The sequence below is a fragment of the Rhinolophus ferrumequinum genome, chromosome 10 (assembly GCF_004115265.2).
Source record: "Rhinolophus ferrumequinum isolate MPI-CBG mRhiFer1 chromosome 10, mRhiFer1_v1.p, whole genome shotgun sequence".
Classification (NCBI taxonomy): Eukaryota; Metazoa; Chordata; class Mammalia; order Chiroptera; family Rhinolophidae; genus Rhinolophus; species Rhinolophus ferrumequinum.
The window spans coordinates 50,646,750-50,663,278 of record NC_046293.1 but is presented as its reverse complement, the minus strand read 5'-3'; the positions used below and the strand labels follow the sequence as shown (position 1 = coordinate 50,663,278).

The following is a 16,529-nucleotide window of genomic DNA, read 5'->3' as shown; positions in this document are numbered from 1 at the left end:
GGGGCAGGGGGTACAAGGGCCATACATAACTAACTAGGCTGAAGAGATAGTGGTCCCCAGATTTCACTCTCCAATTGGGCTGATCCAGCCACGTCCCCAGGTTACCCAGAGAACCCCCCCAAGCAGCTGTTCCCACTTCCCTGTTCCTGGCTACGAGCAAACTGCCCCCACCCCACCCCCCAAGGACAGGCTAGAGCAGCTCTTCTCTTCCTCTCTTTCTTTCCCTCCCTCCCCTCAGCACTGAGGTCACCTCCCTCTGAATCTGGCCTTTGTGGGAGGCGGTGCCCGTTGGCAGTTCTGGAGGGAGAAAGAAGGCACCAGATCAAGTTAGAGCTCGCACGCCGTACAGCTTCACCCCTACCTAGTCTGGCTGGCATCAAGTGTTCTAGACCCAACATCCAAGATGGATGGTAGGACCCCAAAGGAGTGTTTGAAACCAGGGCCATCCTGAAATACCTAGGCCAGGGTTTGCCCTGGCCCCAGGTCAGGCTGAACACAGGAGCTTTGAATAGGAGTTGTGGACTTGGGGGAAGCCGGAGGGTGCTCTGCCCCGGGCCAAGGGGCCCAAGTGACACCCAGCAGGGACAGGGCAGCCACTGGGGAACTGACCTGGGTTGGGTTTTTTTCTCATGAGGTTTAGGCTCAAACCCCAGACTCTGAAGAGGCTAATTAGGCTCAGATTGGGAGCCAGAGGTAGTAGTAACTCTCTGGATCTTAATATTCCCCAGAGGAGTGTAAAGATGCAGGAAGTTTTCTTTTTGCCATAGAAATCTGGAACTCAAAATTTTAGTTCGACTCATAGTGAGCACTCCTCCCCACTGCCAAGTTCAAATGCAAGCCTCTTCCCCGTGACTCTGCCTGCCCTCTGCTCATGGCCCTGTAGACACAGAGAAGGCCCCTTTTCCTGAGTCGGCCAGAGCCCCTCTGCCGAGGGCAGCAAACATCTCCCCAAAGTGGGGCTGAGTCACAGCCTGCCTCAGCGGACATTTCCGGGACCTCTCCTAGGCCCAGCCAGGGATATGGAGACACACATGGCGGAACTTGGAAGTCTTATCACTTGGAGGGTCTCCCCCAGGTCACAGTGGGGCTCAGGCCTCCCTGCACTGAGATCCACAGGGGCTCAGATTGGAGGGGGGCGTAGTTGGGGTTCTGTGGGGTGTGTTGCAGCCTCACCCTCCTTAACACATAGACGAGTAAAACCACATGTACACAGCCCACAGCCAGCCTTCACATTCTGGGCTTGGTGCCTGACCTGGATGCTTTTTTCTTTTCATTTTGTGTTTTTAGGAAAAGATATCTCCTAAACCACCTTCACCCTTAGTTTGGTTTTGTTGTGTGAAGAACTCAAAGCTTTATCTTTATTTTTCCCTGGCCTCTGCATCCCACTCCCTTCCTTCATCCTCCCAACTATTTTCCTCACACTCCCCAGCACTCCCACCCCTTGCCCCCCTACCCCTCTATTCCCTGGGAGTGTCCACTGGGGGAATAAATGGTGAGGGGATTGAGGGAAAGCTAGTGATCCATGGGCGCCGGCCTCTCCTGAAGCAGGGCAGCTTCTGACTGGCCCAGAGCTGAGTGTTGTGTGTGGGGCGGGACTGGCCCAATGGTGGAGGTAACCTGAGGCCTTTTTTGGTTTTAACCCCTATTTGTGTATGTGCGAAGGAGGATATTCCCTAATTTTTTTTTCATGTTTTTCTAGGCCTATCCTTTTCTAAATATATCAACCATAATGTTAAGAGCAAAGTTATACACAATATGTTTTTATGATATTAAACTCGCAAAGGACTGTAGATTGTGGTAGAGTATTAAAAATAAATACTACACAGTTTTTCCTTTTCTTCTAGTTTTCAGAAGCCCCTTGGCCACAGTTGTGCACGCATACATACTCACACTCAGGAAGATGCGTTCTCCCCTTTTCCTGTTACGCCCTTCTCTTTCTAGGGTATCAGGCAGAGAAGAGTGAACGTTGAGCTGGCCCTGTGGCGGGAGAGTGGCTGGCAGGAAGGGGGTTGGAGAGCAGGAGCCCCCTGAGGGCAGGGCACGTTAGGCAGCACTCTCAGATCTTCAGGTGCCCCTACAGTGGGGACCCTCGGGTGGGGGGCCTGGGACTCAGGGTCGGCCTACCTAGTGAACAGGCAGGAAGACGGGGAATGTAGCTGCAGGCTCCACGGCGAGATTTTGCACTGTGCCAGTATCAGGATGTGATAATAGGAAAAGCCTCCACGTACTAAGTTCGTTCAAGATACTCTACATACGTTATCTCATTTCATCCTCCAACAACCCTTTGGGCTAAGTAGTCTTATCCCCATTTTATAGATGAGGAAACAGATCTGGCAGAGTTAGGATTCTAACCTAGATCTGTTTAAGTGCAACGTTCCTGGAGGCCCAGGACGATACAGAGCTTACAGAATATGAGGAGCTTACATCACAGCTTGTGTGTGTCCAGAGAGGCTGCATGGGGGTAGGACGAAATCTAGGCCTGTCCAGTGTGCTTTGAATCAGCCATATAATTTGGACGGTGTCCTTTACCTCTGGAGCCTGTTTCCTCACCCAGGCTGGTGCCCCCCTTACAAGGTTGGTAGGAGAATCAGATGCAGTGGTGCGTGAGAAAGTGCCAACACACAAGGTACTTTCAGTGTGAGTGCAATTTCCTGTTCCTCAGTTTCCTCATCTCAAATATTAGGTGTTGATAATAGCATTGACCTCCCTTTGTTGCGATGAAGATTAAAGAAGACGTATGTTGTGGAAGGGCCATGTAGCAACCACGTGTTGCTGTTCCTTTCCATCTGCTAGCTGAGTGATTCCTGGCTGAGAGCTGGGACCTTTGCACTGGCTCTTCCTCTGCCCAGAATGCTTTTTCCATCTCAGGATTTCATCCGGACTTCATTCAGGTCGCTGCTTAACTGTCACCCATCAGTGCCTTCTCAGGGCCCAGTATATGCTCCTTGGTTTATCTGTGTGTTGTCTGCCTCCCCCAGTAGAATGGATGTTTCATAAAGGCAGGGCTTTCCCTGTGGCACAGCACCTGGCGCACAGCAGAAGCGCAGTAAATAAATGCTTGTGGAATGTATGGCTGACATCTCCCTCTTCCTCCACAGGCAAGGTGACCATTCTGGCTGCTAGAGTGAGTGTGCCGGCCTGGTTGAGGGGGCAGAGACAGGTGAGGGGCTCTGGGGCCTGTGCATGCTGCTGGTGAGGACGGGAGGAGGAAGGCTGGGGGTGGCAGAGGCCCCCTGTGTCTCACCGTGGAGGACAGAGGAAAGAACATTCAGATGCTTGGTTGAGGAGCTGCTGAGGGCTCCTCACTTCCGTGGTCCAAAAGCACTAAGCTCTTTTTATAGGGGCTTCAGTGGAACAGGGAGACAAGTAATTGGTGGTGGACCGGGGATCTCCAGCCTTTTACATGAGGAAAGGTTTCCCATCTACTGGAAAATTCCACAATATTTTGCAAAAGAAGGAAATGAGCACTTTCCTCTAGCAGAGAAATTGAAACTCAAATGGAAGATGAAGCCTAGTCAAGGATAGTCAGTAACCATGGCAACAGTGGGGTGGGGTGGGGGGGTCACATACGCAGTACAGGTCAGAACCCTGGCTGAATTGTGTTCGGGCAGTGACAGACTAGTCTGTTTAGTAATCAGTCTGTCTCTTGCACACCAGGTATAACAGCTGTGTGGGCTTGGGCAATGAAGTGAATACAGCACCTTCGCCCTCACAGAGCTGACAGTCTAGGAGAGACAGTTACAGAACCTGGCTGAACTTGGATTGGGAGCCCTGAAGAATGAATAAAAAGGAGGGGGCCAAGTGGAAAGGGGGGAGGGCATCGAGACGCCTGCAGAGGACCTGTGTGCGCCAAGAGGCTAGTCTGCTGGTTCTCGTGGAAGCAGGGAGCCTTGGAGGCGTGCAGGCTGCCTCCCCAGTCCCCAGGAAGACACAGTGTACCAGTTGGAGGCCAGTCTCAGTGGAGGATTCAAGTTTCTCGGCTCCTAGCCAGTGTCTGTGTGACCTGTGATAGGGCGAGTGTAGTTACAGGCGTTTTTAAAACAGTGGTCTTTGTTCTTCGAATGGGAAGAGTGTCTGTGTCTTTCCCATGACCAGGAGTGTCTCAGCCTGACCCTGAGTTGTTACAATGTCACCTCTGAGAATACTGACAAGTTTGGTCTTTGTCCTCTTCCCCTGCTCACCTCCTCCCTGGGCCCCAGAGTAGCCTGCTGGGCCTGCTCTCACGTGTTCCCAGGGCCTGATGTCGGAGGCCATGGACCAGCCGCCTGGGAGTCCTGGAAACCTGAGGCCCGGAGAGGGTGGTGACGGCAGCATGGAGCCAGGCACCTGCCAGGAGCTCCTGCACCGATTGCGGGAGCTGGAGGTGGGGCATGGGGCAGGGTGGGTGAGGGTGGCAGGACTGCCCTTTCCTCTGAGCTTCATGTGGGTGGACCTTCCTCTCAGCCCCCTCCACCAGGCTGGAGCAGAGATGAGCATTTCTTAGCAGAGCTCCTCTGAGAAGCCCTGTCCTTGCTCTTCGCTCGCCAGGCTAGCTGCCAGCTCAGGGACAAGAAGCGTGCACAGGGCAGGGCTGTCCTAACCCCTCAATGTCTCCCTTTTTTACCCCTCTTCTTCTCCCCCACTTCACCCCCACTCCCCCAGCCTCTGCTGGCTGTAGGAAATGGGTGGTTGCACAGGCCATAGGAAGAAGGGTTCGAATGACTTGGCATTCGGGAGTTGAGGGGCAAGGGCATGTACCCTTAAACTAAGGCCCTTCATCACATTCCGAAGACCCTGCCCTCCTCCCTCCGGCCTTCTCTGCCCTCTCCCCAGGGAAATCACGGCCACTGTTGGCACCTCCCACCTTCGGTCCTCCTGGCCAGCGTCTCCCCGGCTCCTCCAGCTCACTGACTGAGGTTGGGTTTACAGAAAACCAGCCATCTGAGCTCTGCCTTCTTGATGCCCTTGGTCGGTCTCCGCGGGCCTCCCCATGGCAGAGTCCTGCCCAGTCGAGAGCTGGGCAGGGGTGTAGTTCATAGACTGCTTGTCTCTCCTTCCCCAGAAGGAATTTGCCCTGAGGGAAGGATGACCCCATAGCCTCCTTTCTACCCCCTTCCTCCCTGCTGCAGGCAGAGAACTCAGCACTTGCTCAGGCCAATGAAAACCAGCGGGAAACCTATGAGCGCTGTCTGGATGAGGTCTGTGGGGTCTGCAGTGGGGCTGATGTTGGGGTGTGGAGAGACATGGCCTGTCTGCTCCAGACAGAAGCTGGCTTAGCTGACATTCTGCCATGGGGCTTTCTGTCCCCAGGTTGCCAACCACGTGGTGCAGGCACTGCTGAACCAAAAGGTAAGTGGCCACAGGACACATTCTGACCCCTGAGCCCAGCTGCTCTGGAACAGGCCCTGGGTACTGCAGGGGAGGTCCTTCCTGGGGACTCTGAGCCTGCTCAGCAAAGCCTTTCAGAGCGACTGGAGAAGGCGGCTTGGTGGAAATGTCCTATTGGCCTGATAATGCCCCAGCTTCCCCGCCTCAGACAGGGCTGTACTATTCTCCCTGGAGGCAGGGGTGGGCTAGGTAAAGCCAGATCTCTGAGTTATGGTAACTTTGATTTGGGCTTGAATCTTTCCCTTATTGTGGCCCTGGCTGCTTTCTCCTGGTTGTAATGACCCTGAAAGAAATGTTGCTGTTGTGAGCATAAGGTGGCATCTAAATATTTACCCAAGTTCTATGGGTAACTTCTTGACATATGGTCCCCTCTAACCCCTAGGTGTTCTTCTGCCTTGTATGGGCCCTTCTTTGATGTGTGGTTTCTAAGAGGCAGGGCCTTGGCACCAGAGATGGGGAAGATACCAACGCCAGTGGAATCTGCCGCCTACCTGGGTGGTTAGCTTGAGAGAATTGACCGTTCCCTGAAGCTGTGATAGCTGCACACATAGGCAGTCTGAGCTCCCACGTAGGGGGAGGTTGCAGGAGAAGGGCATGCTTGGGAGGGACACTGCACTCATCCCGCCCCCTCACTGCCTGCCATCATCTTCTTTTCTCCCCCTGCCTCCTGGGCGCTGGCAGGACCTTCGGGAAGAGTGCATCAAGCTGAAGAAGAGGGTGTTTGACCTGGAACAGCAGAACCAGATGCTGAGCGCCCTGTTTCAGCAGAAACTGCAGCTCACGACAGGCTCCCTCCCTCAGGTGGGCACCAGCCAGTCTCCTTCCCTCATCCTATCGCATCTTCCTGCCTTCCCCCATCATCACCCTCTTTTTTCCCCCAAACACCTAGAGAAGCAGGTTGTCAGCCGTTCCCCTCCATTCTGGGGTCTGCCCGTCCAGAGAAGGCCCTCCTATCCTGATAGATCTGGGCCTTAGATGGAGTGAAAACTCCCTGAATCCCCTCAAGCTGGGCCATCCCCTACCTTGCAGGTATACCCCACCCAGCCGGATAGCGTCCCTTCTTGTTGACAGAGAAGGTTCTTGCTTGTTCTCGCCCTGTGTGGGGAGATGGGTGGAGGCTGAAAATGAAATTATTTCACACTCCCCAGGGGCCCCTTTGGCCACTGCATTGCCTCTTCTTGGCCAGGGGCAGGGGTGGGACTGGGTGGAAGGCACCCAGTGCTTGGTGTCACAGAGAGGTCAGCAAAGGCACTTGATCAGATTACTCTGTGTGTGCGCATACTTCATATGTTTACCCACTGACTCAGGCGTGGCTGCAGACCCTGGTCCCTGCTTCTAGCCCTGATACCTGCCTTACCTGGGGGATACTAAGGTGTCACTTGGGGTCACTCTTATCAGAAAGCCTCAAGGATGGGGTGAGAAGTGGGGGTGGGAGGATTAGGAGCAGCTCTAGGTACCAGAGGTGAACAGCAGGTTCTGAGGTCAGCCGGCACACCCCCCACCCCACCCCTGACCTTGACAAGAAGAGAAGTACCTTCTGTGTGTGTGTGTGTGTCTGTCTGTCTGACGTGAACCAGGCAGCTCTTGGCCCCCAGACCCTGAGCAGGATGCCCTCAGCTCCCTGGGAAGCCTGACCCCTGGCAGAGGAGGATGTCATCACCATGACATTTCTGGAGGCCCCAGCCCTGAGTCCTGCTCTGCTACGGGGTTCCCCCCGGGATCCCCAGAGAGCTAACCACACTGGTGGGCCAGTATCACCCTGTCCATTCCCTTCTCAGTGGCTGGTGATAAAAAGAGGTGTAGAACATTACTTTTTTACTTACATGAATTCTGGCATTTGAATTTGGGATTTTTAAAATGAACTTTGGGGTTTAGGACAATAGATTTATCTTCCCCAGAGGTAACAGGACTTGGTGGAAGTAGCGTTAACCTTGACCTGAGGTAAACTTGGTTGGATCCCTAACTTAGCTAATTCTTATCTGTGTGACCTTGGGCAGATGATATAACCTTACAAAGCACAGTTTTTCCCTTATAGATGGGGATAAGAATGCCTGTATTGCAAGTTGTTGTGCAGATTAAGTGAGATGATATATAGTGCTTAGCCCATTGTAGATCGTCAGTAATCGGCAGCTAAATATCGTTATTAACATTATTCCCAAGTTGTGCTTTGTTAGGACGAAAGCTCCATTGAGCAAATGCTAATGCAGCTCTTACTGTGAGCAGTGCCTTTTCAACTCATGTGGATCTGGACAGGGCTGTGGTCTGTGCAGAGCGAATGTAACCCCTGAAGGATGGGACTGCAGAAGCTACAGACAGCAGTAGCACAAAGCAGAGTGACAGTGCTGTCTAAGAATGAGCGGGGAGAGATGCCATCACAGACGGGCTGGGGAGGGCTCCCTTAATAAGGTGACGTTGGGGCTGGGCCTTGATAGATGGGAAATTTAAAAAGATTGCAGTGGGGGCTGGAGAAAAGGGATTCCCGGTGTGAGGAACAGAGCAGGGAAGCCTAAGGAGCAGCAAGCTGCTCAACGGGGCTGGAATAAAGGGTGTGTAAAAGAGCAATGAGTGAGACAGAGCTGGAGACGGTGTCAGGGAAGAGCCGGCAGGCTGGGCCCAGATTGTCGGCAGAGGAGTTCAGACTTGTCTCCGTAGGCAGTGGGCAGGCATAGGAGGCTTGGAGCACAAAGATGCTGTAGAAAAAAAAGGAAAGAAAAATGTGCTTTAGGCTGCCTTGTGCACTAGAAATTGAAAAGCCACCAAACCAGGTCAGGGAGACTGAAACGCTGCGCTGCGTCCAGGCCTGAGGCGTGAGGTTCTGGGCTGAAGGAGCGGCCGAACCAGAGGGTGGCCAGAGGGAAGGCAGAGAGATGCTGCAGGGACAGGATTTAAACGCTATGGAAAAGGAGACGGAAGAATTAAAGTTGGTATCTAGGTGAGATGCCTAAGAGAACGAAGTGACATTCTCAGGGACTGAGAGAGAAGTGACCCATGATTACATACTACTTTGTACTCCTCAGAGTAGAAGTTTCATAGGAGATCGGATAAGGAAGACAGAATGAAGACTCCCGCCATCTCTTTCTAGGAACCAGTAACAAATGTCTCTTGCCTTAGTCTCAGCCTGTGATGCCATCAGAACAGGAAGGGGCCTCCCGGCCTACACTTTCTGTAATCGGGGAGGAGGCCCCACAGAAAAAGTGGTCCTGGAGCCACAGTGGCACCTACCGTGTTTCTCCGAAAAGAAGACCTAGCCAGACAATCAGCTCTAAAGCGTCTTTTGGAGCAAAAATGAATGTAAGACCTGGTCTTTTTTTACTGTAATATAAGACCAGGTCTTATATGATGTAATGTAATGTAATATTATATATAATATAATACCTATTATATAATGTATAATACCAGGTCTTATATTAATTTTTGCCCCAGAAGACGCATTAGAGCTGATTGTCTGGCTAGGTCTTTTTTTCAGGGAAACAGTAGGTTAGGCCTGCCACTGCCCTCAGGCCAAGGGGCCTCCCTCTTCTCCAAAGCCCCCTGATCGGTCTCACCGCCCCCTACCACCTGGGCATACACTTCAGTCTGCCTGTGTCGTGGTCTCCTGAGGCTCCTCTGACCAGGTGGTGGGGACAGTGGTGAAAGCACATGTTGGACCAGGAGATGTCCCTAAAGGAGCAAACTTGGAAGGATGTTTTCCTTCCCCTAGATGGAGGGAGTAGGGACCTGGGACAGAGCACCTGTGTTAACTCTGCCTCTCCCTGCAGATCCCACTTGCCCCACTCCAGCCACCATCCGAGCCACCAGCTTCCCCCTCTCTGAGCTCCGCCGAGGGACCAGCCACCTTGCTGCCTCTGGGGCGCTGTGCTGGGCAGAGAGAGGTAGGAGGGCTGAACATGGTGGTCTGTGGCTGTGCTGGCTATGGGCTTGTCAGTGGCTACCATTGCTGTTTCCTAATGAGTCCCAGGGGAAGGGTTGCTTCCTGGGACACAGATTCTTAGCCAACCCTCAGTTGTCACCTCATACCAAGACAAACAGGTCCCCACCCCCAACCACTGGCCTTGCAAGCAAATGCATTAGTGCTGCTGTAAGAGCCATAGCTGACTCTGTGCCAGCCACTGTGCTGAACACCTGGCTCTTATTTTATGAGATTAAACGTGATTACCATCCCATTTTACAGATGATACATTGAAGCTTAGAGATTAAATAAATTGCTGACATCATATAACTAATTAAGTGGTAGATCTGGGCCTTAAACCTACACAGTCTGGTTGCAGAGCCCATGGAATTACCCACTGTATCAGACTGGACTGGGCCCAAGAAGGGGCCGGGCAAAAGCCGGAAAGGGCTTGCAGTGGACACATTCGGAATCCCCTTCTCGTGAGGATCAAGTCAGCAAGCCTGTCTGACCTGAGAAGGCCTGGGCTTGCTACCGTGACGGACATAGGACTTGGCCACATCATATCCCCTTCTTGAGTCTCTGTGTTCTTTCTGGAGCCTGAAAAACAGGCCTCCGTCCGCTGGAACAAGCATGGTTGTCAGCACTGCCGACCCAAACAGCAGTGGGAAGTGGGGCTGGGATAAGCAGGAAGGGGAAGTGAGATGCCCACCCAGCCCCAGTCACGCCAGAAAGAAGAGTCGGGCTCACTAGGGCTCAGTGACCCGTGAGGAAGCTGAGCCATCACATCTCAGGATCTGTCCATTCCTTTTGGAGACATAAACAAAACCCGGCCAGCTCTGTTCTTGACATACTCAGTTATGTCCAGTGCAGGTTCTGGGTCTGCAAGTGGTCTCCTCCTCATGCCGTTTCTCCCCCAAGGTGTGTTGGGAGCAGCAGCTGCGGCCAGGAGGCCCTGGACCCCCCGCCGCCCCACCCCCCGTGCTGGATGCTCTGTCCCCATTCCTTCGAAAGAAAGCCCAGATCCTGGAGGTGCTGAGAGCCCTGGAAGAGACTGACCCCTTGCTTCTGTGCTCACCTGCCACCCCCTGGCGGCCTTCAAGTGAGGGTCCTGGCTCACCAGAGCCCATCAATGGCGAGCTGTGTGGCCCACCCCAGCCTGAAACCTCACCTTGGGCCCCCTACCTGCTACTAGGCCCTGGTAGCCTGGGAGGTCTGCTGCCCTGGGAGCGCCTCTTGGGGGGCCCAGGGGAAGAAGAGAGTGCTGGGCGGCCCTGGGGCCCTAGTAGGGGCTCCCCGCAGGCCCAGGGTGCCAGCTCTGGCCCACCCTGTGCCCCAGGCAGCAGCTCCTCCTCCTCTTCTGATGAGGCGGGTGACCCCAACGAGGCATCCAGCCCCGACACCCTGCTCGGGGCCCTGGCCCGAAAACAGTTGAACCTGGGCCAGCTCCTTGAGGACACAGAGTCTTACCTACAGGCTGTCCTGGCCGGGGCTGCAGGCCCACTCAACGGGGACCACCCAGGTCCTGGGCAGCCGTCCTCCCCAGACCAGAGGCTCCCACAGCTGTCTAAGTCCAAAGGCCTCCCCAAGTCAGCTTGGAGTGGGGGTACCCCAGAGGCTCACAGGCCAGGCTTTGGTGCTACCTCAGAGGTCCAGGGACCCCTGCCCTTCCTCAGCATGTTCATGGGTGCAGAGGATGCCCCCCTGGGCTCACGACCTGGCCACCCCCACTCTTCATCTCAGGTGAAAAGCAAGCTCCAAATTGGCCCCCCTTCTCCTGGAGAAGCCCAGGGACCCCTGCTGCCCTCCCCAGCCAGAGGTCTCAAGTTCCTAAAGCTGCCTCCAGCTTCAGAGAAGATCCCCAGCCCAGGAGGCCCCCAGCTCAGCCCCCAGTTCCCCCGGAACACCCGAATCCCCTGTCGGAACAGTGGCTCCGATGGCAGCCCCTCCCCGCTGCTGGCCCGCAGGGCTCTGTGTGGAGGAGAGCTTTCCCCAGAAGGGGCGCAGGGCCTGCCCACCAGCCCTTCACCCTGCTCTACCACCCCGGACTCTGCACAGCTCCGACCTCCCCAGCCAGCCATGCCCACCTCCACGCTCTCCCCAGGACCAGTGGTGTCTCCGTGCTATGAGAACATCCTGGACCTTTCCCGGAGCACCTTTAGGGGGCCTTCCCCAGAGCCACCTCCATCCCCATTGCAGGTGCCCACCTACCCACAACTAACTTTGGAGGTACCACAGGCCCCTGAGGTCCTCAGAAGCCCTGGAGTGCCCCCCAGCCCTTGTCTCCCAGAATCCTGCCCCTATGGGAGCCCCCAGGAGAAGAGTTTGGACAAAGCAGGACTGGAGTCTCCCCATCCTGGCCGCAGGACCCCAGGCGGCTCATCCAGGAAGCCCAGCCAGGGGGCGGGGCGGCGACCTGGGGATCCTGGCTACACCCCTCTGCGGGACAGACTGGCAGCCCTGGGGAAACTGAAGACTGGCCCCGAGGGGCCCCAGGGCCCAGAGAAGAATGGGGTGACAGTCAGGCCTGGCACCGAAAAGGTGCGGGGAGCAGGGAGGTCAGGGGAAAGCACTGGAGATATGACAACCACCACCCCCAAGCTCCCTGAGCAGCCAGAAGGCAAGGGGGCGCTGCGAGGGCCAGTGGCCTTGGGCACAAGCAGCCTGAAGCAACAGGACCCTGGGCTCCTAGGGGATCCCGGGGCTCGAGTCTACTCTTCCCACTCCATGGGTGCCCGGGTGGACCTGGAGCCTGTCTCACCAAGGAGCTGCCTCACCAAAGTGGAGCTGGCCAAGAGCCGGCTGGCAGGGGCCCTGTGCCCCCAGGTACCCCGCACCCCTGCCAAAGTGCCAACCTCAGCCCCCAGCCTGGGCAAGCCCAGTAAGAGCCCCCACGGCAGCCCAACAAAGCTTCCTTCTAAGTCACCTACCAAGGTGGTGCCCCGACCTGTGGCCTCACCACCCACCAAGGAGCCCCCCAAGCCTGACAAGGGGAAGGGCCCGCCTTGGGCAGACTGTGGCAGCACCACAGCCCAGCCTACATCCTCGGCACCCGGCCCCGCTGACCCAAGCCAGGGCCCTGAGGGGCGCGCCCCACACTCGGCCATTGAGGAGAAGGTGATGAAGGGCATCGAGGAGAACGTGCTACGGCTACAGGGGCAGGAGCGGGCACCAGGCACCGAGGCCAAGCACCGCAACGCCAGCAGCATTGCCAGCTGGTTTGGCCTGAAGAAAAGCAAGCTGCCAGCACTGAACCGTCGTACAGAGGCCGCCAAGAGCAAGGAAGGGGCCAGTGGGGGCTCCCCGCTCCGGAAGGAGGTCAAGGTGGAAGCCCGGAAGCTGGAGGCAGAGAGCCTCAACATCTCCAAGCTGATGGCTAAGGCGGAAGACCTGCGCCGGGCTTTGGAGGAGGAGAAGGCCTACCTGAGCAGCAGGGCCCGGCCGCGGCCCGGGGGACCAGTGCCAGGGTCCGGTGCAGGGCTGGGGCAGGTCCAAGGCCAGCTGGCTGGTATGTACCAGGGCGCAGACACCTTCATGCAGCAGCTGCTCAACAGGTGAGGGTCTGGGACCAGTCAGCAGGTGCTTTGGTGCCTGTGGGCGCTTGTCCCTCCACGGGCACACCAGGGGCTGTGGCTGGGACTGCCTGTCCTGGGAGCTCGGGCTTCACAGAGGTTAAAGGGGGTTGAAGAGCAAGTAAAATTCCACCAAAGCACCGGGGGGTTAGTGGCCTGACTGAAAGAGGGGTGTGTGCCCCTGCTCCCTACCTCTGGCTGTTTGATGTCAGATGTGCTGAGACGCAGTTTCTCATTTGGGAGGAAATGAGCAGTCCACACTTTCCTGGATCATCTCATGTCGGATGAGGCAGCCCAAATGCCTGCACACGGTAATCAAGAGAAAGTTCCCAACTGTGGCCTGATGAGGATCTTCCTCTGGGGTTTCCCATCTTGCTCTTTAGCACCTGCCACACACCCAGCAATAGGAGCTGTGGTTTAGGGAAGGGCCCCCCCTTGGGATTGCTGTGTCTGGGCCAGGTAAGGTAGAATGTTGGAATTGTAGAATTCCAGAATGGCAGGAATTGGGCCCAGGTAGGGTGTGATTTGGATAGCAAGTGCCTGCTCAAGTGCAGCTGGGGCAAGCAGGTGTGTCATGTTAGACCAGGATGTGACCGGCTCTGCCATCTCCTGCCGACACTGTCCAGTGGTCTCTAGGCTTGGCCCTGGATAGCTTTGGGAGAGTCCTCTCATCTTCCCTGCCCCTGCTGTTCCTCTGCCTGTTCCCATAGTCAGGAGGGGTTGCTGGGAACAACCACCAGGGATATGTCCCCTTCCCTGAGGGGCAGGGGGCCATGCGGGCCTCACTAGGACCACACGATTGGAAGGAGCGAGGCTGGAGTGTCTCGGTGGGTCCAGGCCTCCCTCACCTGTCTGTATGGCTGCCCCTAGGGTGGATGGCAAGGAGCTGCCACCCAAGAGCTGGAGGGAGCCCAAACCCGAGTATAGTGACTTCCAGCCAGTGTCCTCGGACCCCAAGAACCCTTGGCCAGCCTGTGGACCCCGAAATGGCCTGGTGGGCCCTCTTCAGGGCTGTGGAAAACCTCCTGGGAAGGTAGGTTCTTGGGATGGGGGCTGGGTGGAGCGCTGGCCCTGTGACCCTGCTGGCTCGCTCCCCAGAGTTGCTCTACTCCCTGGGCCCTGGAGGCTGCCAGGTGCACTCCTGGTCTCCGAGGGCTGGCGGGCTGCCTGCACTCTTGAGACCCATACTCCAGGGGTCCTAATGGCAGGGCTTGGGGAGGGGTTTATGGTGAGAGGAATGCGCTCCGAGGTCTCCTGTTCCCCACAGCTGAGCAGCGAGCCCGGGAGGCGGGAAGAAATGCCCTCGGAGGACAGCCTGGCTGAGCCAGTGCCCACCTCACACTTCACAGGTCAGCAGGGTCAAGGGCCAAGGATGGGAGTTGATCCTCACCTGCTGTTTACTCCTTCCTGTCACAACAGCAGTTGCCAGACCCTGAGTGCCATGTTGGTGCCAAGCACCAGGTGGGCACTGGGGCTACACAGAAATAAACCCTTTCCTGCCCTCAGAGGGTACCTGCCTCCCCTCCCCCAAGCCTAGGGGAAGTGGGGCAGGGTGAATGGGCCTGGAGGGCCCTGACCAGGGATGGAGCCTGGACTGGGGCAGGAAGCTAGAAGAAGGCAGAGTAGCTGAGCTGCCTGCAGCCTCACATCCGTGACTTACTCTCCCCTACCCAGCCTGTGGCTCCTTGACTCGAACCCTGGACAGTGGCATTGGAACCTTCCCACCCCCAGACCATGGCAGCAGTGGGACCCCCAGCAAGAATCCTCCCAAGACCAAGCCGCCACGGCTGGAGCCCCCACCTGGGGTGCCCCCAGCTCGGCCCCCACCCCTTACCAAAGTCCCCCGCCGTGCCCACACGCTGGAGCGTGAGGTGCCAGGCATAGAAGAGCTGCTGGTGAGCGGGCGGCACCCCAGTATGCCAGCCTTCCCCGCACTGCTTACTGCTGCTCCTGGCCACCGGTGCCATCAGACCTGTCCTGACGGTGAGTGTCTGGGCAGGGGGGTGGGCCTTCCCAGGAGCTCCACCCACCACCACCACCCACCTTCCTTTGTCACCACATAGATCCCTGTGAAGACGCAGGCCCACCCCCTCCTGTCCAGCTGGCTAAGAACTGGACCTTTCCCAACTCGAGGACAGCCGGTGGCTCCGCTGACCCTTTCCTGTGCCCACCCCGACAATTGGAGGGGCTGCCCAGGACCCCCATGGTGAGCATGGCTGAAGGGGAAAGGGAATGGGACTGAAGGGTGCAGTGAATGACGGGAGACCAGTGAGGTACAGCTCTGTCCGGGAGGAGGATTGAGGGGACAGCCCCTTGGATGCCCCTCTGGGCAGCCAACTCACTTCCTTTCTTACACCCCTCTTGGGGAAAGCATTTCTCTCCTTCCCCAAAACTTTGGTAGGACTGCTCAGCCATGCCTCCAGCCTGCTTCCTCTGAGTGCACCCCACCTCGGTGGCCCCATCTGCAGATCTCCCATCCTGAGGGCAGAGCCCAGTGCCTTTCTGGCTGGGCCAGGAGGTGAGAGGAACTTCCTCCCGAGCTTCCCTTCCTTTCCCAGGCCCTGCCCGTGGACCGGAAGCGGAGCCTGGAGCCCAGCCGCCCAGCCCCTACTCCCCAGGGCCCGGCGTTTGGGGGTAGCCGCACCCCCAGCACATCGGACATGGGCGAGGAAGGCAGAGTGGCCAGTGGGGGCCCCCCAGGGCTGGAGACGTCAGAGTCCCTCAGCGACTCACTCTATGACTCACTCTCCTCCTGTGGGAGTCAGGGCTGAGGGGCTGTGCCACGCTCCTCTCTGGAGTTGGGGACCACAGACTGGAATGGCTCTGCTCACGCCCTGCACCCTCAGGGCTAGTGTGGCCGCTCCCTGAAGGGACCAAGGAGGCAGATAGATAAGAAGGTGAAGGGGGTCCCTGGCACACCCAACTGCTCACCGCTGCTGTGGAGGAGATGACCACTCTCAGCTCAGGGAGAGACACCACCTTTGGTCCCTCCTCTCACCCAGAGTAAGGCTCTTCCTCTGAGGGACTGGGTTTCCAGGCCGCTGTGTCCCAGCCCTAGCTCCTACTTCAGGCTGAGCCATCTTGTGGTGCTGGGCTTCCTGCCCGCCAGCTGTGCCATCTCCGCCCAACCTGGCTGCTCCCTGCCCCGAGCCCCTGTGGGGCCAGCCCGGAAACCCCGTGCTGATGGAGTTTGGGGGCGGCGAGGGGTCAAGTTGCCTTCTCTCTCTGTCTGCCCTGGTCCTTTCTGCTGTCTGGACGGTGCTGCCCTTCCCTGCCCCCTGTCTTTGGGGCATGTTTGTCTTTTTTGTTATTTTTTATATTAAAGCGCCTGACCCGGTCCCCACCACCCCACCCATCCCCGCATTGCGGTTAATTTATCTGTCGTTACAAATGTGGCTGCTCTGCTTCCAGCCTCTGCTTCTGCAGTATCCCTAATAAAATGTGGAGGCTCCTCCCTGCCCCTGACTCGGCCTGTTCTGTGGGAGGACTCAGGGATGGACAGATGCGTGCACTTTGAAGGCACCGGTGGGGATGAGACTCTGTCCCAGGCACTCTGGTGAGACAGCCCCCTTACCAGGGCAGCTCGCTGGAATCACCTAGAAGGTAACTGAGGATGGGGATTGGGATCCACTTAGGCCTGGAATGGTACCCGGATTGGGAAGATTGCCCTGGCTCAGGACTTGGACAGGGCAGAAGGGTGG

General features: G+C 56.8%; 1 protein-coding gene across 3 annotated transcripts in view; it reads left to right on the top strand.

The window, feature by feature from the left end:
• Nucleotides 1-16,280, top strand: part of NCKAP5L (NCK associated protein 5 like) — a 29,217-nt gene extending 12,937 nt beyond the window's left edge. The window contains exons 2-13 of one of the 3 annotated variants that reach the window (XM_033118067.1): nt 3,099-3,160; nt 4,205-4,363; nt 5,109-5,177; nt 5,290-5,328; nt 6,049-6,168; nt 9,126-9,239; nt 10,178-12,810; nt 13,699-13,861; nt 14,096-14,177; nt 14,503-14,811; nt 14,892-15,034; nt 15,387-16,280. In XM_033118067.1, coding sequence (XP_032973958.1) covers nt 4,241-4,363; nt 5,109-5,177; nt 5,290-5,328; nt 6,049-6,168; nt 9,126-9,239; nt 10,178-12,810; nt 13,699-13,861; nt 14,096-14,177; nt 14,503-14,811; nt 14,892-15,034; nt 15,387-15,599 — 4,008 coding nt within the window. In that variant the 5' untranslated portion in view covers nt 3,099-3,160; nt 4,205-4,240 and the 3' untranslated portion in view covers nt 15,600-16,280. Of the gene's footprint in view, nt 1-3,098; nt 3,161-4,199; nt 4,364-5,108; nt 5,178-5,289; nt 5,329-6,048; nt 6,169-9,125; nt 9,240-10,177; nt 12,811-13,698; nt 13,862-14,095; nt 14,178-14,502; nt 14,812-14,891; nt 15,035-15,386 lie in introns of those variants that run through there. The other 2 variants (XM_033118066.1, XR_004424182.1) reach the window with 2 other exon arrangements.
• The last annotated feature ends 249 nt before the right edge of the window (nt 16,281-16,529 follow it).